This window comes from Leguminivora glycinivorella, chromosome Z (genome assembly GCF_023078275.1).
Source record: "Leguminivora glycinivorella isolate SPB_JAAS2020 chromosome Z, LegGlyc_1.1, whole genome shotgun sequence".
Classification (NCBI taxonomy): domain Eukaryota; kingdom Metazoa; phylum Arthropoda; class Insecta; order Lepidoptera; family Tortricidae; genus Leguminivora; species Leguminivora glycinivorella.
Window position 1 is genome coordinate 11,582,282 of NC_062998.1, and position 26,858 is coordinate 11,609,139.

The 26,858-nt window shown below is 36.7% G+C and overlaps 1 protein-coding gene across 2 annotated transcripts; it reads right to left on the reverse strand.

Moving 5' to 3' along the window:
* Positions 1–1,760: 1,760 nt before the first annotated feature.
* On the reverse strand, positions 1,761–26,858 carry LOC125241247 (kynurenine formamidase). Of its 2 annotated transcripts, none has more exons than XM_048149620.1 (5): positions 26,716–26,858; positions 12,227–12,357; positions 10,677–10,778; positions 6,936–7,149; positions 1,761–4,032 (listed from the first exon to the last, which is right to left on the reverse strand). In XM_048149620.1, exons 2-5 carry the CDS (start codon positions 12,342–12,344, stop codon positions 3,573–3,575), a joined length of 894 nt encoding a protein of 297 aa, XP_048005577.1. In that variant the 5' UTR covers positions 12,345–12,357; positions 26,716–26,858; the 3' UTR covers positions 1,761–3,572. The 2 variants fall into 2 exon arrangements, with proteins under 2 accessions (XP_048005577.1, XP_048005576.1); XM_048149619.1 differs by having other exon boundaries at positions 12,227–12,360.

Sequence of the window (26,858 nt, forward strand, 5' to 3'; positions counted from 1 at the left end):
TAACTTTAGAGTACGTTTATGAATAAGGGGGTTTATGTATAATTTTGTAATATATGTATATTACGTCCGACGCATGCATTTACAGTGAGCTGAAAATTGCATGGAGAAATTGTGAATGATTTCATTGATAAATTCGCCATTAAATATTGCAGCTTACAAGTATATCGTCACTACTTTTAAAAAAACTTGTATCTTCGTCTGTCAATGAAAAGAAAATTGTAGTAAGTATGTATGGAATGCATATAGACTTACTTCGTTTTAACTTTGAGGAACAGGGTGAGATACGAGATTTTTTAAAAGTAGTGACGATATGTTGCCTTCGTGGCACTTGTAAATTCGCAAGTGGGTAGAAGAATGACTACATATTAAACTGACCTCCAACGTTTTAGGGACGGCGTTGTACCCGTGGTCTCGGAGAAGACTGGCTTGAAATGACATTAACACTTTCTGACAGCCGCGCGAGTTTTTCGAACTACCCGCACCTGGTTTCGATTATCAACTTTAACTGTTTGCGCACTAGGGATGTGACTCTGTCGACACACAACACTGACGATATTCGATTTAACAACTGTCATACAGACAGAGTAACATCCCTAGTGCGCAAAATATAACACTCAGCACTCAGGAATAAAATATAAATAAATGCCTTTACCAGGACTTGAACCCAAGACCATCGGCTTAGCAGGCAGGGTCATTACCGACTAAGCCGAACCGTTCGCTAATATTACTTTCTGAGTCATTGATGTTTTCTATGTATACCGTTGTCTTAGTACGTACCTACACCACAATCCTTCTGCAGCATACTTATACTTAGGGCCACGGCGACTCTGTGTGCTTATTTTTCTGCACTCTTGCGGCAAAATACTGTTGTAATATTCCTTATATTGAAGGAAACCTATTCTTCTGAAAACTCTAGCTATTAACAGTAAGCTTTCAGCCATAAACAACACAATTGACAATTGAATCGCTTCAGTGCCGGATCCACGCGGCATAAGGAAATGGCTGGTCCATTTGCCCCACTACATCAATAACTGTTATTGTTTTTTTCTGAGGCGAAACACTTCATTCTCACAAATACTGATATTTTTGGATTCGTTAAACTAAGAATCACTAGCTGGTCAAATCCTTATGATAAAAATCTCCCGAAAGTTGTATAGATACCCTGTTTCGACTAGGTACAGTCAACCAATTAGAATTCTAAGCCACTCTAGAACCCTGTCGTATTGACACCGTGCTTTATTTGCTTTAGAAGTCAGTTTGACTTTAACTGTGAAAGGGTTCTACAGTGGCCTAGGATTCAGATTGGTTGACTGTACGTCGCGCGCGTACAAAAAAGTGAGTGAACAAAAACGTGTAAGGTACAGCGGGGCAACTATGACTGGGCCTGCGGGTCAATTTTTGTATATATTGGAGCTCAAGTTAATTAAAACAAAAATATTTCGATCTCTTGAAAATTGCCCCCTAGTCGTAATTGTCCTGTTGTACCTTAACTGAAATTTCGGGATACTTTTTCAAAAGTTCTGTGGTCAGTTACCGAACATAAGTGCAAACTTGAACTAGTAAAAGGGGTACCTACTTATCGCTTTCAAGCGAGGTATGTCAATATGTGACGGCATCCATGGACGTTGCTCGCTTGAAAGGGTTATAAAGCTTACCCGCCTACTTTACTTAAACAGTTATTTATATTATAAAATTATGCTGGGTATACCCACTGCAGTAGAAACAAATAACGATCAAGGAGAAATGAAAATGCCACAATGTGTATTGTCATAACATATTCATTTAATTCCTATCAACGTTTTTATAGCTTACACTTACGCGATTGATATTTTAAATGGACTCAAGGTTATCTATTAATACATAATTAAGGCACTCGTACACGGATATCAAAATACATTAAAAATTTACACAAGTTAAATGAACACCGAAAAGCATTTAAAATGTAAGTTATTGTACTACCAATACGTATTCTATTTTCTGTAATATCAATAGTACTATATAATAATGTTATCTATAGTTTAATTATAAATTTATCAACTATTAATACATAAGGTATAGCGGAGCAAATCTCGACTGGGGGGCAAATGTAACTGGTCCATTTTTTCTATATTTTACAATGTTTGCTTTATTTAATACAGTATCCACCGGATACTTGGTAGGCGTGTTCAGTGGATACATGTAGAACTCAAAATCATAGTGTAATAATGGAAAAATGGATCAGTTACAATTGCCCTCCAGGCGAGATTTGCCCCGCTGTACCTTACATAAAAATTATAATTATTATAAATCTTAATTTTCTAAACGTACGTGTTCAATGTTGATAAACAGTCTTCTTCGAACCCATTAGTTGTTACAACTATTATTTATACCTATAACCTATGTTAATATGGGAAAGACTGAAACTATAAGACATACGAAGATCTGTTCTTGGGAACCATGTCGTCGATTTTAATAAAAATTAAAACTGCATTAATATGTTTGAAAAAAAAACTGTAGTACCCAGCTCGGGAATCGAACCTCGTTGTTTTGAAAAGGGCAGGAGTCGGAGGACGGTTTTGAGGAAGGAAGGTCTTAAGCAGTAAATGTCTCTATGAAACATGATGTATAAAATGAATAAAATGCAATGTTTTAATTTTCACATAATTTTATTTTATTTTTTCAAAACAACCGGGTTCGATTCCCCAGCTCAGCTTTTTTTCTCCAAAATCGATGACATGGTTCCTAAGAACAGATCTTCGTATGTCTTATAGTTTTAGACTTTCCCATACTGACCGATTTGAATGAGCCAGCCTGTATATTAGTTCCAGATTGTTTTTTTTTTAGTTTTGAAGCTATTAATTTTACAAACGTTGTGCAGATGTTTTAGTACATCAATAACATCATACCTACATGAAAATTTATTGTGATACAATTACTTAACTGGAAAAAGTTTCTTCCAAAAAACTATCACGAAAGGCGTATCTAATGATTCATACTTAAATATACTTCGAACCGAATACTATCAGCTGTACACATGTCTGCAACTAATAAATTAACACCTTAAATGAATCCGTAGGTAAATTTATTATAAAATAACTCTGAAATGCCATTTGAACACAATTCTTTTTATTCAAACAATACGAATTTTGATCGCATCTGACTTAAATGCTACTTATCTCAGAAACAAACCTGGGTACGTAGCCGAATGGCACAAACTATCACGAAACGCTCACGAAACGAAACGCTTGTAGATATCTATCTCTCTCGCTCTTGCGTATTGGCGCGACAGAGCCAGACTACCTTTTGCGGCGTTTCGTTTTCGTTTCGCGTCGCAGAAATGCCATTCGGCTACGGTACCTGTTATTGCAACAGTTGTCTTACCACTCGTAAGACACAAAAATTAGGCACCATATAATTGAGGAGAGAAACTGACATTATCACGCTAGGTGTCGCCATTATAACCGACCTTTTCCCTGTCATGTCCCATATTTTTAACGGCTTGGCAAAACATACTGTACTCGATACCTACAACGGTTGCAGTGGCTACGTCCTAACCTTTCAGCGTGCCTCCTCATTATGATATTGTCAACTCATCACAAATACTTTCTAATATCATGTACCAGTAGGTTTTTAAGATAATTGTCGTCATTAGCGAAACATTCTACAATATCGAAGTGGTCAACCTCATCCTTAATTTCCAGGTACATGTTGGAGGTCAGGCAAGAATTCAGCAAGAGCTCATAGAATTCTCTGGACTGTTTTTTGAAGACGGGGCTATCGTTTTGTCCGGCTAAGATGTAAAGTCGTACTCTCCTAAGTAGGAGATGCGTGTAGCAGTCAAACTGCGGGGAGAGGGGTACAGCCCACTCTGTGGGAAGTTGCACTGCGTCGTTGACGGAGGTGAGGACCAGTTCTCGAAGATCATAGATGCCGGAGACAAGAAAGGCGCCCTGCAGGCGGTTGGAGCCGGGTGTGTTCTCCAGGAAATCAGCGTCTGCGAGCAGCTTTGCCACTAAATGAGCGCCGGCTGAATGACCGGCGAAGTATACACCCCTGTAAAGATTAATTTTAAAGTGAAAAATGTATTACCTTGAGTGAGAGCTCATGGCGGCTTCAGGTTAGATACTCCTACATGATCCTTAGTGCGTTTTCACATTATCCGATCCGATATCGGATGTAGGACCGAAATCCCATACATTTAAGCCGCCATCTTCGATTTTTGCCTTTGAAATCCTTCCTACATCCGATATCGGATCGGATAATGTGAAAACGCACTTAGTCACTAAGAGTGACTAAGAGTACATATAATATTTATTTATTTAGACTGACTTCTTAAGTTGGGTGTGTTAGTTCAAGTCTCATCTCACCCAAGGCAGAAATATTTCTACCTTAAAATTTATTTTTAGTTTCATTTAGCATCGCTTGCAGATGCAGACGCTTCTGTTGAAAAATTTAACACATATTTTTCTTTAAAAGTAAGTAGGTAGGCAAATATTTTAACTGTAAAGTCTCTGCTTTAGGAACTTCGGGTACCTATTATGAAAGCAGCGTTAAAAATACAACCATAAAATTGTGGAAGGTAATTTTTACGCTGCTTTGCGTACTAATTTGCATTTCTATATTTAAGACGAAGGGGGACCCGCGCGAAGTCCCCTTTTGATAAACGTAGTCCCCTATGGTAGTCCCTACTTTTCTCTCTAGATATTTTGATACAATTCGTTCTATTACCTACCTACAGCCCGTTACGTTATGTTAGGTATTTTTTAATTGTATTATGTTTAATCAATATACATATACTTAGGCATGATATTGATAGATGATAGCATAAGGTTTTAAATTAAAATTAAATCAAATTAAGTGTCAATATTCAAAGTATAGAGGATAATGGGAGATACGTTTACATGGGACGGGTCACGGGCCTTTCCTCTTAATGCACAAGAAATAGTTGCGAAAATATCCACATTAAATAAATATTGATATTATATGATAGTGGGATCGGTTATCACTTAAATACGAGTAGTTGAAGTGACGCAACCACGATGGATATAATCTACGACGGCGAATCATTATTTCATCATGCTTACTGTGCTGATGTGTATTTGTCGTGATTAAAATATCACGACTAGGTAACGTAACTAATAATTTTCAACGAGACAATAATAAAAACAATACGAGGTCCTCAATATTCGTTACAAATCAAGATATACCTACCATCTACCATATCTGTTATCTATGCACTTTACTTTGCCTAGTCCTATAGACCTTTTACCACCAGTCAGACAGTTAAGACGATACGATACAGGTCAATTCTCCATACAAACGCTCTCGACTATTTCCTCCCTGAACCATCCGGTCTCTTGCCATCATCGCGGCACAATCCCGGAGGCTCCAGGACACAGGGTACATTAGCAGACACCAAAGCCCTGCGGATTATCTCATTTATCGCGTGTGGTGACGCAAAAACGCCCAGCGCACCTCTGGCAACTAAGGCCATGGTGACCGTCCTCCTGAACCATGGCCCCACACACACAACTGTGCACCTCGTAAACCTTTGACCCCAATCGTAAAGCAACTACAATGCAAGCTATTTGCAATTGAATTTGTGTGTTGACGTATAATGCTTAAACATTTGGACAGTGTTATGGAATAAGTGATCAAGCGACAGTTAGTTTAAATCGAGAAAATGAGCTAGAGAGATTTGAAATTTGAATCAGTTGTTGTAAGTTCATTTATGAAGCAAAAAAGTTAATTTTGACATTGAACCTATAAAAGTGTTCATAATTTAAATTGATAAAAAAAATAACACCATACCTATTTAAGTTTCGAAGTTATTAACGTTTTTCCGCTTGATTCTTTATTGAACTAATACTGCGATGACGTTAATTTATTTCGCCGTAGCGTACTATGAGACATATTTTGTCGTTTGATTCTTTAATGCAAATTGTTAGAGGTAAAGTGAATACTGGAATAAAATAAAATTCCATATATTTGAGTAAATAGTGCTATTGTAAATAAATTAACAACAATGTTTTCCTTCACAATGATTAGGACTAATCCGTCTAACAATTTAGTTTTGTTCTGCAATCAACTTTTTTTAATAAATATCATAAAAATCAGCATATATATGGCAAAATTGGCATTGTAACTAATAATAATTCATTAGTGCTAGCCAGGACACATAAGATATTACGATATAACAAAACCTCTTGGTACTTAGTTCTCATTAAGCGAAATATCCTGCAATTTCAAATATGTAACAACGAATTAAACATTTATTATTAGCAAATTTAAAACAACAGTTTCCAGCCGTTTTCTCTATTTTTAAATATTTTTGTTTGTGATATGATACCTAGTTGCCATCAATGGACCACCTGTGGTTCTATCATCGGACCGGTCCAATCACGGCAAGTTTTTTTTTCACCCGTGCGCAAATAGACAATATGTATATAAGAAAAAAAACTAGTAGTCCACAAATACGAACGATGGCACTTGAGACGGTCAATTATCGTTAACTAACAAAAGATACCGATTGCACCGACAAAAAGATTAACCGAAAAAGTGGGCCTAATTAGATAACAAAAGGCAAACATTATGAGTCCTATTGAAATGCCATGGCGTATTTGAAATGGACTATAACTGGAAAGGGACTAGCGTAAAAAAAAAAAGCGGAGAGAAAAGTTTTTTCAATTTATATACGTTTACTTTTTTAAATTAATGTGGGGAAAAGTGTAGCAGCAATAAATACTTCTTTTGATAAATATCTGTAATAGTTTATGGCCTATTTGACATTGTGTCAAAGTGTCATATATATGTCTAGTGTGCGAAATAAAGCTTTGGTGTTGTTCTCTAAAAATGGTGTATTAATTAATTACCCATGTGATTTAGTACAAATACAACAATTTGAAATGTGAAAAGAATATATGTATATATTTTTATTATAAAAGTTGTATACGTACCTCGATCCCATCTTGTCAGCGTACTCAAACACGAATCTCGCAGCGTTCTGTATCTGCTGCACTATCTCCGGCAGGGTACTAGCTGGGCACAGGTCGTACCCGACCACCATGGTCTTGACGCGCGCTCGGTGCAGCGGCCCCGCCGGGTAGCGCGAGATCTCCCGGTTCAGCTCCTGCCAGTAACCTCCGTGCACATACACGAGGATTGGGGAATCTGGAATATTACAACCAAGGTGACCGGTCTGGCCTAGAGCGTAGTGACCCTGCCTGCTACGCCGCGGTCCCGGATTCGAATCCCGGTAAGAGAATTTATTTGTGTGATGAGCAAAGATCTCTCCTGAAGCTCCTGAGTCATGGATGTTTTCTTTGTATATATATATATAAGTATTTTTATATTATATATATCGTTGTCTGAGTACCTGCAACACAAGCCATCTTGAGCTTACCGTGGGACTCAGTCAATCTGTGTAAGAATGTCCTATAATATTTATTTATTTGTTTTAGATAATAATAAAGCTGTTGAGGGACGACGCCACGGACCCGAGTGTTTCCGAGGGTCAGTCAGGGTCTCCGTTTACGCCGTGTCTTTGTCGACTGGAACCCAACGGCCCTAAATTGACGTAAAAACATCTTTCATAATATTGGGGTTCACATTGAAGTACAGTCGATGCCGCTTACATGTACTTAGGCCGCGTTACCGAATATATCGTACTAATATTCAATTATAGGAATTTCCGACTTTGCTGGCGTTGGGTGTATCTGTTAACTGTGCAACTGGCCCTTAGTCTACTTACACTTAACAAGAATATCTAAAAACACTTTCTAATTAGAGTTGTGTTCAGATATTTATGTTCACGTAAGTGTAAATTGACTCAGCTGTGCATAAATAGGTCATTGTGACTATTATGAGATAATGAGTTTGGATAATGTAGGACGATCGATCGTGTGTGGCCTGGTCAGGTAACAGAATGAGCTATTAATATGAATTTGAACCAAATAATTAAGCGCGTAAAGTAACTTTTTTGTTCCCATTCAGTCAGTAGCAGTAGCATTGGTAACCACCGCATAATAAAAACACAGGAAAATGGATGTAATGAAAAAAATACATTATAAAAAAAAAACCCCGACCCCGACACAGTGGACCAATTTTCCTGAACATGACTAAGAACACTCCCGACTAACTCAGCTTTCAGACAAAAAAATCTAAATCTAAATCGGTTCATCCGTTCGGGAGCTATGATGCCACAGACAGACACACAGACAGACACACACAGACAGACAGACAGACAGACAGACAGACAGACAGACAGACACATCAAACTTATAACACCCCTTCGTTTTTGCGTCGGGGGTTAAAAATGGATCCAAACTCCGAAAAAAGCCCAGCCTGTGCCAAGACGACAGACGTTTGCAGAAAACGAAATAAATTGCAAATAATACCACGGGGCCCATTTCTCCAAACTGAAAGTTACAAGTTACAAGCGGAAGTCTCTTTCTAACTTGTCATATTAAAGATTGACAACCACTTGTAAATTGTAACTTGTAGCAAAGAGGATCGAGTATTATAGAGAGTTACTATTAAAGTAAAATTTGTAATCACAGTTTGAACCTCAGTTTTGAGAATTTAGCCCATATTGTTAGCTTGATATGACTGTGTTAAAATGTCAAATATTATTAGCGCCATCTTGCCGAGCTTTCCCCAAAGGTGTAACGCCATCTAGGCCACCGTACCTTTTTAGGGTTCCGTACCAAAAAGGTACAACAGGAACCCTTATGGTGCGACTCTGTCCGTCTGTCTGTCCGTCTGGCACATTCCTGGCTTTGAGGCTTGGCATGGCTTTGAGGTACGTTTTTTTCATAGACCATCTGTCTATACGGAGTTACATAATATGTATTTGCTTGTAGATTCGAGAAATGGGCCCGTGCTAGCCGAAGTGACAATCGTTGACGTTACGTGGCGATCGACATGCAGTCTGGCTAGGGTTGCAAATAGAAAAAAAAAATTTATTTTTTTTTCAGAATTTTGAAAAAAAAAAACATGAAAAAAAAACCGAGCACCCTTGTTTTTTTTTCTAAATATGCTTTTTTTAGATGAATAAATAATTCGACAATAACGGTTTTTCGTGAGTTGTAACGTGCTTCAATAATAATAACGTACATTTTAATTCGATTAACATTCAGTATACAAACGTTTATTATGAAATCCCCGATGCGGCGTGCAACGCGGAGAGGTGGTGGTGTTGCCAACAGTAAATAGTGATAACTACCAACTACAGCACGGGAAACAGGCCGTCCCTATCGCACTTACAAATAGTGCGATAGGGACGGCCTGCTATTTTATCGTCTATCGCGCGACCATATGCTTCCCGTGTAGATTTCGTAAATGTTACTTTTATAAGACCAGAAATTAAAATTATTTGATTAAATGTGTTTAATAGTTAACGTTAAGTCTAAAAAACCGTATAAAAGTATTAACTGCTTTGCAAATTTTGAGATTTCGTACTTTAGAAAAAAACATGATCCAGAAAAAACCGGCCAAGAGCATGTCGGGCCACGCTGTGTAGGGTTCCGTAGTTTTCCGTATTTTTCTCAAAAACTGCTTAACCTATCAAGTTCAAAACAATTTTCTTAGAAATTCTGTATATAGTTCTACTTTTGTGATTTTTTTCATATTTTTTAAACATATGGTTCAAAAGTTAGAGGGGGGGGGACACACTTTTTTTCCTTTAGGAGCGATTATTTCCGAAAATATTAATATTATCAAAAAACTGTTTTAGTAAACCCTAATTCCTTTTTAAATACCTATCCAACAATATATCACACGTTGGGGTTGGAATGAAAAAAAATATCAGCCCCCAATTTACATGTAGGGGGGGGTACCCTAACAAAACATTTTTTTACACTTTTTATTTTACCACTTTTTTGGCGTGATTGGTATACATATTGGTACCAAATTTCAGCTTTCTAGTGTTAACGGTCACTGAGATTATCCGCGGACGGACGGACGGACGGACAGACAGACATGGCGAAACTATAAGGGTTCCTAGTTGACTACGGAACCCTAAAAAACTTTTTTTTTTCTTTTTTTTTTCAAGTCCAAAAAAAACCGTTTTTTGCAACCCTAAGTCTGGCTCTGTCGTGCCATTACAGAAGAGTAATAGGGAGAGCTAGCTACGATACGCTCACGAAGAGTAGGTAAGCGATTGAGATTTTGGGTATCCAAGTGCCCTAGCCGAATGGCATTTCTCCGACGCGAAACGAAAACGAAACGCTGCGCTGGCTCTGTCGCGCCAATACGCACGAGCGATAGAGATAGATATCTACGAGCGTTTCGTTTCGTGAACATTTGTGCCATTCGGGTACGCACCCTGGCCCTCTAGCCAAGCGTGCACTGCAATATTTAACGCTGGGTATCGTTTTGGATTCTTATCTATATCGATATCCAAAGGCTGTCTGGAAGAGATCTTTCTTAAGCGATAAAACCCTGTTGTTATGTCTTTGTGCGGTGTGCAATAAAGAATATTGTATTGTATTTCGCTCTCCCGCGCGCATTGGAGCAACAATTGTACGAACGATTGTAAGCACGTTTGGCTAGAGACCCAGGAAAATAATTCGTGTTTATCTGCAAACAAGTTTTACTTAGCTGGGTTGAGTATTCATTTAAAACCACTTAATTGTAGATAAATGTCGCAGCGTTCATGCGACCTTGATTGGTAGCAATAAATGTTATCGTTTACTCACCGTTTGGTAAGTCTGTACCAAATATATCGAGTTTTTGATTTAATGTTGATCCGTATTCGATCTCCAGTTTGTGGGGAATGTTGTTTGTTGCCTCTTCACTAGCTGAAAAATAGGATTATGACTTGATTACGATAATAATAGTTACATCTATACTTTGGAATAATTCGAGTTGACCGACGGTAATCCAGCTGCATCTTGTTTGTAAACTGCATAACAGACTGCTCGTCAACGTTGACATGCAAAATTCCATTACAATTCTATTACAACCAGCTTTTGCCTGCGGCTTCGCTCGCGTTAGAAAGAGACAAAAAGTAGCCAATGTCACTCTCCATCCCTTCAACTACCTCCACTTAAAAAATCACGTCAAATCGTCGCTCCGTTTTGCCGTTAAAGACGGACAAACAAACAGACATACACACTTTCGGATGAGGAGGCATACCCAAAGGTTATGATATATATATACATATGGCACCACCCTATTAGTCCATACGTGAGAGTGAGATGATATGTTTTTTCTCTCTCACACATAAATGACAGTGACATGCCTAGGATACTTGCACAGGCGCCGCCTGGCGGGATAAAATGTCATTGAAGTTGATTGCAGTCAGTCTGTAGTGCCAAAAGCTTACTTTACTAAATAAGTTATGCAAAATCAACTATAGTAATTAGTATTCAAAAAAATTGTCTAATGTCATCAAATTTGTCTCCCCGCGCCAATACAGCTAGGTCAAGCAAGAGCGAAATGTACAATGACCATAACATCCGTAATCCGTATGACATATGAAGGATATCCTTCAGATGACCTAATGAAAGGGCAAGACATCCAAAGGATATCCTCTAGTGTAGGCTAGAATGGCAAAGTTCGTGGGCTGACTTGTTTTTGCTACACATAGAAAAAGGATGTCAGTTAATGTTAGCTAAATGACATGTCCGTGGTTGTACAATGCTACAATGCTCATACAGCTCTTGTTCTAAGCAAGTATGAATGCAGATACGCTTCTTGACGCGGGCCGTGACGATCCTTTTAGGGGCTTAATTTAAGAAATAAGCAGCGATAAGCGATCACTGCCACCCATAGACACACGAAACACCAGAAATGTTGGAGGTGCGTTGCCGGTCTTTGACATTTGACAGATCATCATAGCCCGCGGTAAGTCTAAATATTCGCTACGTGCAGTGCAGGTCAGGCACAACTTGCGCTCTCGCCCGCCAGTCCATACTTGAAGTCGCGTTTGATGTATGGACTCGCGTGCGAGAACGCCCTTATTCTGTGCGCTTTTCCATTTTCAATTTAGTAGTATCAAATTAGTTCCAACTGCCGCCGCTAGTGCCACTCTGTCACGCACGTTACCAATATACCAATGCCGCCACTGGCCCCGAAGCCGAATGGTATATCTGCGAAACGAAACGCCATCGAAACGCCGCGAAAGGTAGACTGGCTCTGTCGCGCCAATATGCAAGAGCGATAGAGATAGATATCTACGAGCGTTTCATTTCGTCAGCATTGTTCCATTCGGCTACGTACGTACCCTGGTCTACTCTGTACATACCTGCCGTTACTACTTGCACGTGGTTCTGAAGCACCTCCTGCGAAGTGGCGAAGCGCGTTGACCACTGGCTAGGAGAGTACTCCCGCTCCAGGTCCGACGAGTCCATTATGACTGACATGGCGATCCGTCTGCTACTGAAATTATAGAATAGAATAAACTTTATTCAGGACTATTATAAACTAAAATACTTAGATACCATACAGCAAACAAAGTTATCAAGTCTATTGATGGGCGATATGGCGGAATTCCCAGTGTGCGTAGCCGAATCCACAAATGCTCACGAAACGAAACGCTCGTAGATATCTATCTCTATCGCCCTTGCGTATTGGCGCGACAGAGCCAGACTTTCGGAGTTTCGTTTTCGTTTCGCGTCGTAGAAATGCCATTCGGCTACGGGGCCTGGTGTATGTTATCCCCGAAGGTCATTAGCATTACGGCTTATTCAAAACGACTTTTCCAGTGTCCACTGAAAAAGTTTCCGCTCATCTTGATGTCGTCAAAGCGGTTAAAACGCTCGGAAAAATGGCCAAATACATCAATAAATCGTCCCATTAATGCAAATACCGACTAAGTGACTTTTTGACGAAATCGAGTTTTTAGCACCTATAGAATAAGGTTTTCAAGGGCTACAATATGTTAAAACCCATGTATTGATACGACGCTGCATTCAAAAGATAGCTTCCGCATAAAGTTACTTAATGGTCAATTTGTTGCATTATAAACTGCCAGAATGTAATATGAATATTTAATATAAACTTTTATGCTTTATCCGCCAAGTAGAACCTTTTAATGGTGTATAGTGTTTTTGCATTTAAACATTTTGTTAAAGTAGCCATCTTATGTTCTACAAAAAAGTTTAATGTGTACATATTTGATTTTTGCAAATAAAACTATCAACAAAATTCTTTATTTTAAGCCAGGCTAAATACACCAAATGTCTTTAAGATGTTTTTCCAGAAGATGTTTGTTTACAAACATCAGCAATTTCATTCTACCAAAAAGTTGTATAGGGACTATAATTGGTTTTGCATGTGGTGTGACGAAGGAAAGGATAACGGTCTATTACTGCAAATACCGACTATGTGTAAATAGGCGATTTTGAGATAATGCGGTTTGAAAGTTTGAAGGCACGTTTTATATGAAAACATTAAGGAATTTACGTTATGTGTATGGCATTTTAAACCCTATATTTTTTTGTTTACTACTTTGTCGTATATATATTCAGAATGTATTTAGTTGACGATCAAATACAATTTAATGAAACAGTCGAATACCTACTTAGTTGGTTTTTCCTGTAGAAATAAATGTTTGCATATTTCTCTTCTTTATACATAATTATAACCCATTGTTTGTCTTAAATAAAGCTTCGTTTTTCATACGATGTTCTACAACCTAAATGAGTTTTTTCTGAAATATACCGGGTAATAATTATAAGTTAGCCAGTAAGCTAATATAGTCAGTAGTTTTTAAGAATATTGTACGCTCGAAATGGGCACTGTTGATACTGTATTTCCTGTATATCATACCATCTTATGTACACAGTTAACAATGAATAAACTTTACTTTACTTACTAGCATACCTACGGTACGAGTAGACTTCAGATGTCACAACTGTGTACCACTTCACCAACTGCAGTATTAAGTGGTTGAAACCACTCATGGTACCCTTTAGGTATTAAATCTCTGCCACAAAGGCTGAATAAAGTCTTGAGGACACTTAGGTGGAGTCGAGGCACGTCGAATCGAGCCCTGCATACATTTACAATGAACGATGAATCCGATTCGACGCGTCGCTAATGGACGTAGTTTCATAAGAAATGCAGAAGGCGAATTAATGAGATTCGACTCGGCGAGCTTAGTGGGCACTAGGCTTAAGTTCATGTCGAGATCTGGACGTAGCACAAGGCAAGAAAATCAACGCCACAAATTAAACTCCAGTTCAGTAGAACCACCTCAAACCTCTTAATGTATCATATCATATTTCTATCTCGGTCTAAAGCTCGATAAACAACTAGCTATCTCTGCGTTCAAGAAAATGGACTTACGCAGACTTTTTGACAAAGGTATCGTAACTAAATAGTACCATGAGTGCTTACAATCACTTAATACCTAGTTAGTCTAGCATTGTCAGCCGTGTTACGGACGTGTTTGTATCCAATTCCACCAGCGATGAAGATGTTGTTTAATAACTTTTTATCACTCTTGCGCAGTAAGTGTGCAATCGCACGAAGGCGTATCAGGAGTAAAAGAAAAAACTTTTTCCCAAAAGAGTGTTTAAATTTGTATTTTGGACTACCATAAATACTTTTTTATCTTTTTATTGCAAGTGTGATGAAAAACACTGCGTGTAACTGGGGGCGTAAGAATATTGCAAACATGATTGCTTTAAATCGCCCCAGAAACCTATGTAATTACCGTTACACATTACTTTTTCTTACTTATTACCTCATCTACGCCTACATTTTAGTGACTTTGGCGAATAGTACAAAACTTTAAATAAACTATTCCTTCAGGTTATTGAGCGTACAAAAACTATTTACCTATACTAAATGTAACAGTGTAGATAGTGAAATTTCGAACATAAATTATGGCGGACTTCGGATTGCTGAGACAGTGAACTAGTATGTAGTAAGTACCTATGCATATTATGCTATTACCCAAAAACGCATTAACCGATTTGTAAAATTCTTTTTGTGATTTCAAGGGAATGCTATTGCGTTACTTCTTGTTAAATTTTACTGAAATCGGTTAAAGTATTTTGTGAAAAATCTCCTAAAACCGGTTGAAGAGGATTTTTTTCAAAATTTTTTTTTTGAGAATAACTCTTCAAAACCATAAATAAAGTATTATTAATGGTTAGTAATGTTAAAAAACTTTTAATTACAAATGTACCAGTTAAATTAACAATGATAAGTGAAGTTTTGTAACATAAAATTAGAGCAGCTATATTTCCTGCAACTAAAACCGCCTATGTCATTGAGAATATTTAATATATTTTGAAATAAGTTCAAAACTTTTGTATATTTTTTCTTTTTTTGCAAATCATAAGTAAAGTGTATTAAAAGCAAAGCTTAATCAAAGGGAAACACTGCTTTATATGTATTAATAAGAGAAATATACAAATTTTTATTTCTACAGGAAAAACCAACTAAGTTTGCTACTATTTTTTTTAAATCGTAGTTTTATCGGCAATCAAATCAAGCCTGGATATTGTTTATGATTAAGTATTAAACAACACAATACGGGCTGTAGAATGCTGTATACAAATAGTAATTTTTTTCATGTTTTCATATGAAATCGTACCTTCAAACATTAAAATCGCATTATCTCAAAATCACTTTTTTGCACATAGTCGGTATTTGCAGTAAGGGGACGAAATAGTTACATATAGAACACTTCTAGGTACAAAAATAGGTGGCCTTAACACATGAATGTGTGGTGATTGTGTCCCATTATAAACGCTTCATGACTCTGAAAGAGAGTATGTTCTTTCACTAACTAAAGTATGTTTGTAAGTAATTTTGGCAGAGACGCGTCGCGTTGCGGTTAATTATCTCGACTCCAAGCAGTAACAAACTAAATAAAATTACGTGAATGTGTCATATGTTGTATTTATTGTTCTTAAGTGAGGAGTTTTAAGAGTATGTACTGCATAATTAAAACAAGAAATTGTACAAATTCGCATTTCACGAGCGAGCAATGTTATACATACATAAGTGTAAAATACAGAGTCAATGGACTTTCACGCAAAGCGTCGTTAAAAACGCCGCGGGGAAATACGCGTTTTTATGAATATTTATTTATAATCTCCAAATATGTGTATTTTTCTTATCGGTACGATCGTAAAAAGGAGTGCTGAATCGCCCAATTTATACCGTCAGTCTTGAAATGAAACAAAGAAAGGGTACCGTATACCGACGAGAGCGTGGTGCAATCCGAAGGTCACAAACTCTAACAAACCTAGGCTTATAGGTACCAAATAGTTTTTTAATAAGCTTTTTCTACTCGTCGACTTTAATCTGTCAATTAGGACACCACAACCACAGTATAATAAAGAGTACTATCGTACAGTATGGCCACTCCCGCTCCCCGCTAAAAGCGCCGCCCACCCCCTCTCGGTTACCTCACAGTTACCGCCTGTCAAAAAGGCGAACAGTCGACCTGTCATATTTCACTCATATAAGCATGGTACGCGTTCACCTACACGAGCTTAGAATGTGTGCTAGGAACGCGCCTCTTTCATATATTTGATCGCTAGTGTCCGAGGTGTGCCACAAGTGCCACAACTGACTGCAGGTACACGCAACGTTAGTAAGAAACTTCAAAAAAATCGCTTCGGATTTGGTGATAGTTTTTTATTCGTTTTACTAAAATACAAAAGGGTAAAATTATAACCAACATTTTGTATGTCTGTATACTTAGTTATTATTATTCAAGAATAGACTAGACCTAATACTTATGTGATAATATATTTATTTAGTTAATAATTAAAATAACGATCTTCAACCTACCTTTCAAATCGTTTTATACTTCATACCAAACTCACTGCCGAATCTATATTTTGTGCACAAATAGAAATCTAATCAATTATGAATGCCCAATAATTACTTAAGCCAGACAACACACTAAAGTTATCTTTATATAGACCACAAGTCGTCCAAACCAGTATACCTACAAATATACTATGTATGCTAAAAGTAAACCAAAGAGGATCAAGTATTATAGAGAGTTACTGCCAAAGTAAAATGTGTAATCACAGTGCATAGACTGCCATCTCTCGACACAAGCTTAAAACTTTTAATCCTCAGTTTTGACAATTTGGCCCATATTCTTAGCTTGATACGTGTTAAAATGTCAAATATTAATATTAGCGCCATCTAGCTGAGCGTTCCCCAAAGGTGTATAGCCATCTAGGCCACCGTACCTATTTCTATATGCAAATATGGTTCTGAGTTACATGTCTTTGAAGTAAACTAAACTCTTCAAATGTTTTTATGAGAGATAACACGTATTAAGATAACATCTACATAGATAGACAACAAGGACAAAATAACGAATATTATCTCTATCAAGCAGAACTACCAATCAAATGATACAATTGTTGACACATTTCTAGAGCTAGCTAGGTAAATCCATACTTAATATTATAAATGGGAAAGTGTGTGTCTGTTTGTTTGTCCTTTCACGGCAAAACGGAGCGACGAAATGACGTGATTTTTTAAGTGGAGATAGTTGAAGGGATGGAGAGTGACATAGGCTACTTTTTGTCTCTTTCTAATGCGGGCTAAGCCGCGGTCGAAAGCTAGTAAATTATAAATTGGTTTGCAATGGTTAGTCTATATGTTATAATTTTAGCATAAACAAATATTAAAAAAGCTGTGGCTATTGGAACATGGATGACTTGTTTTTAAAAAAGCTGTGCGATCAAATATATTGATCCTAGAATTCTAATGGATGATGCTTGTATTTTAACAAGTTTAGTTATAGTGGCCATATACGATAGTACTCTTTATATAATAGATACTATATATATATATATTTACTATATATATTATTATATATTCTTTATATTTGATGTACCTTTTATTCCAATTTTATTTTATTATTTTTGTTTTAGTCTCTTTTATATTTTTATGGGCTTCCCTATAAACTGTTGTACTAAGTGCTATATTTGTCTACCATTCTTCATCACATTTCACCTACTCAAAGGTTAGCTGGAAGAAATCCCTTACAGGGATAAGTTCGCCTTTGTACTGTCTATCCTGTGTCATATTTGTGTTTTGTGTTTTGTACAATAAAGAGTTTATACATACATACATACATATTATTGGCACAAGCTTTTATCATATTATTACTGTAACAAGTACCTTGTTCCAAAAAAACTACCAGAGGCCGAATGTCACATTGATACATGTCAATGTCATTGTTTTAACACTACTCTTTCCTTTTTTCATACTTATGTTTGAGTTATGTTACATTTATGCAAACTTCAAGCTTTAAATATAGGTACTTAAACGCACGAAATTGATGACATGAAATTAAAAAAATGAACTTTGTATTTTTAGTGCCAAGATTTGACTTATGTATACCTAATTCAGATTTATAAAGCGTTTATGAATAGTTAACTTCATTAGACAGCTCATTGTAGCACCATAGATTGTTACCTTGGCTAGGCGTGAATAAACATTGCTACACCTACACAGGACTGCCTTCAGCAGAACGTCCTTAGGAAGTATGGTCTGATAAAGTACTTAGAAATATCTATTGAAACAACCTTACTATCCTTTAATGGACCCAATTAAGGTTTCCTTTGAACGCCAAAGTCACCTGATATAATTTCTACCGTTATTTGCACCCATCAATAACATTACTACCCATTATATAAAACTTCATGCGAATGTAATACAGATATTACTTAAATCATATTTACTTAATATGTATTTGGGAGATGGGGATTAAACAATCGCTTTTCGGCTCGTTTTATAAAGTGTTTTGATGCCTTATTAGGGACTATCCACACACAGGCGACGCATGTCTTAAGACGCGGAACGGACACCGGCGCCGCGCTGCCCGAGTGTAATTTAAAGGACGTCTCCTCAGTACATTTTGTATAGGAAGGACGCGCAAGGGACGCGGCGCGGCGCGTGCCTTAAGCGACGCGTCGCTTTGAGCGCATCGCTTGAGGCGCGTCTTACGTCCTTCCTATACAAAATGTACTGTGGAGACGTCTTTTAATTTACACTCGGGAGTCGAGTGGCGCGACGCTGACGTCCGTTCCGCGTCTTAAGACGTGCGTCACCTGAGTGTGGGTTGCCGCTTATGCACCATATATCTTTGACGAGCAAAGAGTCAAAGTTTAGTGAAAATATTCGAAAACGTAACGTTTCGTTTCCAAATTAAGGGCCCATTTAGACGGTACGAGAACTCGCATACGAGTTTTATTACATTGCGGTATTTGATGGCTACACAATTGTATGTAACCTCAACAGCCCGCAATGTAACTAAAATCGCATGCGAGCTCGCACGCCGTCTAAATCAGGCTTAATTTGTTCTGAATCTTGTGAAGGCTCACCAAACGTTTCTTTGAATGAAATTTACACTAATAGGATCAAAACAATCGTTTAGCCAAAACGAACCCCTCCATAATTCATGTGAAAAAGGACAGGTAAAGGTATCGTTTGCTTCGATTCTATAGGAACAATTAACATCTTGGCTAGGCCCACAATTTATCTTTCGGACAATTACTCGTCGGACAACCTTTTCCCACGTTAGTCCGAAGTTCAAAGTCACACTCCAATCGATTATTTGTCTTTTAATAACAAACACGATCTGAACCAAATTGTTCATTGAGCAAAGTAAATGTAAATTAGTTGTCTTTTGGTGACGAAAATACAATTAGAGAACCATTAATTGATTATGATGGCATTGATGGCGTCGTTACTTTATAAATAAATATTTATACTTAAAGGTAAACTATAACTGCTCTAGGTCCACCGAAGAGCTAGCTGGTGACCAGGAAATATCGCCAGCATCCTTGGTACAATGCCTCAATGGCCTGTTTTAGATATAAGCTAGCTACAGTAGCGGAAAATAATCTATCATATTTTTTCGGACACATTTGCATACTTATTTCATTAATTAAAAAAAAAAGTTTGTTGCGATGTCGATGAAATTTACAATAGTTATCAGTCAAGATTTTCGAATGCAGCGCCATCTATTATTAAGTTACGATAACTTTTCATGTGACTTTCCATGCCTAAAGGTTACTTTTAGAACATGAAGCATGTGGACCCTTTAAACATGGAACGCCACATTTTTATGACGGGAATTCTAATTAGGTCATTCATCAATCAGTCACATTAATACATTTTTGAACGCTAACCTTTTTGCCAAAAAAGAGGATATTAATAATATTTACAATTTAATACATGTAATTAGTCATAGAATGCCGTTCGCTAGTTTGCGGGTGGTACAGCGACATCTAGCGAAAATTTTGGACATCAAAAAATCCTTATACATTTTACAAAAACAAGTTATTACCCAGTTTGCGGACGTAACAGTGACATCTAGCGAACAACTTGCACTACGGCATATAATTGATTTTCACGCCCTCTATCGTTAATTTCCCTAAACATATCGAAAGTACATGGGATTTACTATTTCCTTTGACTGAAAACACCGTGATAGGTACGTATGAAAAAAACAATTTGGACAACTTACAGTTCATTTTTAAAACACTTCGTATGCCCGAGTTATGTAGGGTAGCCCTGTGGGCTTTCATACCATCCATCTACTATATTATATTGTTAGTAGGATTCGCCTATAAGTATGTGTTTTTATAATAAGAATTTCAATATAAGTAACATACACGATTGGTGTGTGGCTCTCGTGGCTTTCCACGGCTCACGTGCAGTGGGTCCTAACACTCGTAAGTATTCAAATACATATTTGTAATGATGATACAATAGTTATTTTCCCCTCACTAGCTCGGAAACACGTGTTTTGTCCTTTAGAACCAGCGGGTAAATACGCATTTTATCCACTAGTGGATAGAGTAATTTGACCTTGAAAATAGTCAATTTTTCTGCTTTAAAATTGATAAAACTAGGTGAATAGAGTTATTAAGATGATTTACCACCTATAGAATTACTGCCGGCGTATCATGCTTCCAATTTTATCACTTGTCCACGTGGATAAGACAACTGTCACTCTCACACTGACATACATGCCAAAGCGTGACAGATGCTTTATCCACGTGGATAAGTGATAAAATTGGAATCATAATACGCTGGCTGGAAGCCGTGATAAACGCGTTTTTAGGGTTCCGTAGTCAACTAAGGAACCCTTATAGTTTCGCCATGTCTGTCTGTCCGTCCGTCCGTCCGTCCGTCCGTCCGTCCGTCCGTCCGTCCGTCCGTCCGTCCGTCCGTCCGTCCGTCCGCGGATAATCTCAGTAACCGTAAGGTTTTTTTGTGTTGTAACTTCCTCGCTATAGTGAGGGGAAAAGTTTTGTTTTACACACGGATGCAAGTGTATTTTACTTCTCGTGTGTTGAAAAACTCGCCAAGCTCAGGATTCTATTCTCGAACCACTCGCTTCGTTCGTGGTTCAACTATAGAATCCTTTCGCTTGCTGGTTTTTTAATTCCACACTCGGCGTTAAAATACAACTTTGCACCCTTCTATAACAAATAACTATTACTTGATATAAAAGTCGAAATTTAAGAATTTTAGAAATATTGTTTTCTATATATAACCAGTATGATAGATTTAGTCTTAGTTCCTTTATGTAAAAAAGGATTAGGTAATTAAATAATAAGGAATAAAAAAGTACGGTAATGTTATGGCTACTTACGTAGATTCCATCGTGTGACGTGAGTATAGTTTTACAACGTCGTGGCGACACGACAGGCGGCCTAACTAACGCCGTGTTTATGTGGCCACTATGTAACCAGACACCGGTGGAACGCTGTTCTAAGGTATCTATCGGTGTTATATTACCATGCATTGCAACTGAACAAACAAAGCATATTTAGGCTATTGATTGATTAATACAGCTAGAGAATACTCTCGTGTATTCGATTAATTACGAGCGAGAGCGATTTAAACGGGACTGACAAAGCCCATATAAAACAGCGTACCCATGAAATGTATCGGCCTATTAGGCTTAAAAATAGATGGCGCGGTTTCGCAGCCTGGAAGTAGCCAAAATCGTATTTTCCACAAAGTTTTTTGCGTGTTTTTATTTTTTATAAGAACGAATGACATGCTTCTTTATTTTAATATCATGATAGAACGTATAATACACATTTAAAAAAGAAATATATTGTAGGCATCATCTACACTGATATTATGTTAAAATAAGAAGCATGTCATTAGTTCTCATAAAAAATAAAAACACGCGAAAATATTTGGGGAAAATATGATTTTGGCCACTTACTGGCTGCGAAACAGCGCCATCTACTTTTAAGCCTAAATGGCCCATACATTTCAGGGGTACGATTTTTTATATAGGTTTGTCTGTCCCGTATTATATCGTCCTTGGTCTAATATGCTGCAATAAAAAACTTATCTATGCACTTAAAACATATTTTAAAAGTTGGAATCGTTATTTATACTTACAGTTTTCTAAGCAAACAACGGAAAAAATAAATGTCGTCAGCCGAAATGATAATTGTTGACGCTAGACGCCAATCGAAATGCAGTGACTCTGTTGCGCCAATACGGATGAGTGATAATAGACATAGCTATTAGCTTAGGGTTGCAAAAGGAAAAAAAAACAAATGTTTTTTTTTCAGAATTATGAAAAAAAACATGAAAAAAACCGAGCACCATGGTTTTTTTTCTAAATATGTTTTTTTTTCAGATGAACAAATAATTCGACAATAACGGTTTTTCGTGACTTGTAACGTGTTTCAATAACAATAACGTACACACAATAACGTAACAAGTATACATGTAAACGTTTATTGGGGAATCCCCGATGCTGCGTGCAGCGTGGAGAGGCGGTCGTGTTGCCAACAGTAAATAGTGATAACTACCAACTACAGATTTCGTAAATGTTACTTTTATAAGACCAGAACTTAAAGTTATTTGATTAAATTCGTTTAATAGTTAACATTAAGTCTAAAAAACCGTATAAAAGTATTAACTGCTTTGCAAATTTTGAGATTTCGTACTTTAGAAAAAAAACATACTCCAGAAAAAAAACTGTTTTTTTCACGGTTTTTTTTCATGTTTTTTTTTCAAGCCAGAAAAAAAACCGTGTTCTTGCAACCCTAATCTAGCTACGATAACGATATTATTGTAAGCGTTTAGTACATTTGGCTACTTACCTAGTATCGGCAAGATTTTTCGTATATCCTGGTATAAAGAGAGGAGACCCAAAAACCCTGCCTGCTCTTTTAGTGCCACTTGCACCAACTATAATGGAGGGTTAACACGATGGTTTAACCCACCATTTTATATGGGTTTTGAGAGATGACAGCCCACTAACCCCGAGTTAAGAGATTGGTGCAAGTGGGCCTTAAACAGTTAATTAATATTTTTACACTCTTTTTATATTTTAAGTAACTTAGGGCATCCAGTAACATTTAGGTTTTAATTATGCAGACCTTAATGACTAAACCCTCTTGAATAACTAAGTGAAGGATTTCCAAAGAGTCATATCTTTGAAATATGTATTATTAGGTGCTTTGTTCGTTCTTTATTTTCTAGGTTACTAAATCTAAGGGCCAGTTAGTTGCATCAAGTCACGCGGCAGAGGTCTATGGAACTTCTCATACAATAAAATTTAGCGAACGTTTTGACGGTGACAGACGGTTTGGTGCAACGTGCAACCGACCCTAATTATATAATCTATATTATCTAGTTAGGTCTTTTCTTTACTAAATGTATAAAAGAATAAAATATAAAAACATATTGTTACATATGGAATGCAATTTTTTTATGACTCATATTTTGATTGTTTCATCAGCTTATGATAAGATATTAAACACTTATCATGTGTTTATCTTCTCCATACAATCAATGTTATTTGCCGTCCTGTTTACGCTATCGAGCAACAGAGGTATTATAAAAATGTCATAAACTCATAGTACAGACTACGAGGCAAATCTCGACTGGGGGCAATTGTAACTGATCCATTTTTTCCATTATTACACTATTGTGTTGAGTTTTACATGTATCCACTGAACACGCCTACCATATGTAACCGGTGGACACTCTATTTAGAGGTAATAATGCAAACATTGTAAACCATGGAAAAAATGGACCAGTTACAATTGGCCCCCCAGTCGAGATTTGCCCCGCTTTACCTTAAATCTTTTTGATGTTATTAAGTCATAATAAAATATGGTTACATTTTATTTCGGTTAATTGGACAGTACTTTATCATATGACAGACTTTAAAAGAGGGTCAAGTAGCCTATTCTACCAAACATGAAGTTAAAATTTGTATGAAATTACTTTACACTCTTGTGGATAAATTGCAACGTTGGTGTGGTGAAAACTAATTCACCTACATCCATATCCAATGTCCCAAAAAAATATAAAGAGCGGTTCAATAACTAAGACATAAGATAACAGATTCGTCGCCAAATACGAGTAGGTGCGCATCACTCGTTTTATTTTTAGGCAATTTTATCGTTCACTGTAAACACGGCCGGTATCAAAGACGAATACGTATACGTAATACTTATGCATAATGATATACATATGAAGATGTTTTTTAATTCAAGGGTAACAGGCTCAATAAGATCTACACTGAGCTAAATCACCTTGGCCGTAAAATAGTTAATTTGTGTCAAGTTACCCTTTATAAAATTTTGTTGTCAAAAGAAACATATTCAAATAAATATGTATAATTATTTGGTGTCATTTGAATAAAAGTATGACAAACTTAACATCTTTATTTAGGTTGATACAGAGATTTTCGATTTTTACATCGTTAGGTTAATTATTAATTATTATACCGTTTCGCTGGCTGTGTAATGCGGCAATGCTACTGCTAGCATTGTTGGCACTTTTGGATGGTGATAGCCGGAACATAATTCATTATTAAATTTGTCTCAATTTTAGTTTGGTTTAGCTTCGTATTCGTTTAGAATAGTTTTAATTTGATTTATTTATTATTTGTACAATTACATTCACATTATATATCTACATACGAGATATAAAATATTAGTTAGTCATACATAAATCATATTTACTATAGGTATGATATTTTTAAATATTTAAACGAAAAGTCCTTAAATAAAGAAAGGTACTCACTAACCACGATTAAGAGACTTTCAGATTATCCGTTAAAGGATCGGAAAATATGAGAAGGCCCTTACAGGCTGATTACCATTAGCAGTGACTGACTGAGTGCAACCGATCCTTGAAGTCATCGGATAAATTAAATAAAAAAAACTATGAAGTTTGTTGGAGGCATTCTTAAGATGGATTACGAATACCTACCTGTTGTAATAACAATTGATCAACTGACTTATAAGGTCTGATTCATTTCATGCACTCTAAAAGACCGGAAATTTAAATTGGAACAAATTGACTCCAAGGTGATATAGACAAAAAGGTACTGGACAGAATGTCGGAAAAGGTCTCTAATTCGATTTTAATTGGACGATACATTATTATTTATTACGGTATTTATGTAAAGATTCAAAGCTAATATGATGCAATATTATTGTGTATTCCTGACTATTATTTATTGTGTATTAAATATATTACGTATGTCAGTCAACACAAATGTATCAAATTACCCGTAGGTACTTATAAAATATATAAATATGTAGGTGACTCGGGTCGGGAAACTATAGGCTAGGGTCATGTTTGGCTCAAAAACGAAGTTGGTTTCTTCACTTCCAGTTCAAATCCAGAGGCTGGTACTTTTGGCGAGATTTTTTATTACCTATATTTAGTTTTAATACTAAAAATTATTACTAATTTGTTGTATAAATAAATAACCTCCTTATACAAATACGGCTTTCATTCAAATACAGAAGTAATATAGCGAAGTTTTATACTACATTTCACAGCTGATATTCTTGGAAGTAATCAGATTGCTTCTTATGTATTGGTCAATATTAAGTATATTACATACGAGTTCCTACTATTTTACAGAGGATCGAAGTGTTGAATGGATAGGTTACGTTACGTACCTGCTCTTTTCCAGATACATAGTTAAAAAATAGTACATTACATCAGAGGCCGGGAAAATGAGGATTTCCGGCCAAGTGGGTATATACGGATAGGGATACGAGGCTGGGAATCCGTTTTCACGCCGAGGCATGTATAATGCTTTTCTCAAACATACAATGAAATAAAATAAAAAATGCTCTAAAGGACAATATTTTATAAAAAAAAATTACTTTGCAGGCCTAGGCCTAAAAAATAATATGAAATCCCTTTACAGTCCTCTCGAGTTGTTGCGCCCAAAAAGCGATACTTCCCAGCCCATTTTAAGGAACGTAAAGACAATATTTCATTGCATGTTTGAGAAAAAAGTATTTTTTAAATAAACTCTACTTAAAATATTAGTTCTACTTAAATTACTCTACTTATATTATCGTTCATATTTTTGACGACATGCCGCTTTGTAAAATAAAATAAAAAATAATGAAATTATTTAGAAAAGGATTAAAGGACACTCTAGAACGGCCTGGGTCGTGTCGGGCCTTCCAACACTTTTCTGTGAAAAGCACCACGTGATCACAGATAAACCGTCCGTCATAATACTTCTAAATTGTATGTAAATTCCAGACCAATATGTAAATGACATGATTAATAAGGATAAGTAAAGTGTACTTATCCTTATTAATCATGTCATTTACATATTTTTATACGCAATTAGATGCTTAACTTTAAAATCGTTTAATATTACCTTAACGGCAACGCCGGTATTTTATTTTCCCGAGCAGTTGCTATATCACAAATTAAATTCGCACAAGCAACTATCCAGACAATATATTAACAACAATGCAAACTTACCTCAAGTTTCTCCAGTTCGAAGCTTATAAACGACGAACGTCAAAGCCGGTTTGGTTGTTTGTAAATAAATATTGCTGTAGCATGCGCGAGCGCCGAGCCGATGTTGCGCGACTGCGGCCGAGCGGTCCCGAGTGACGTGCTTC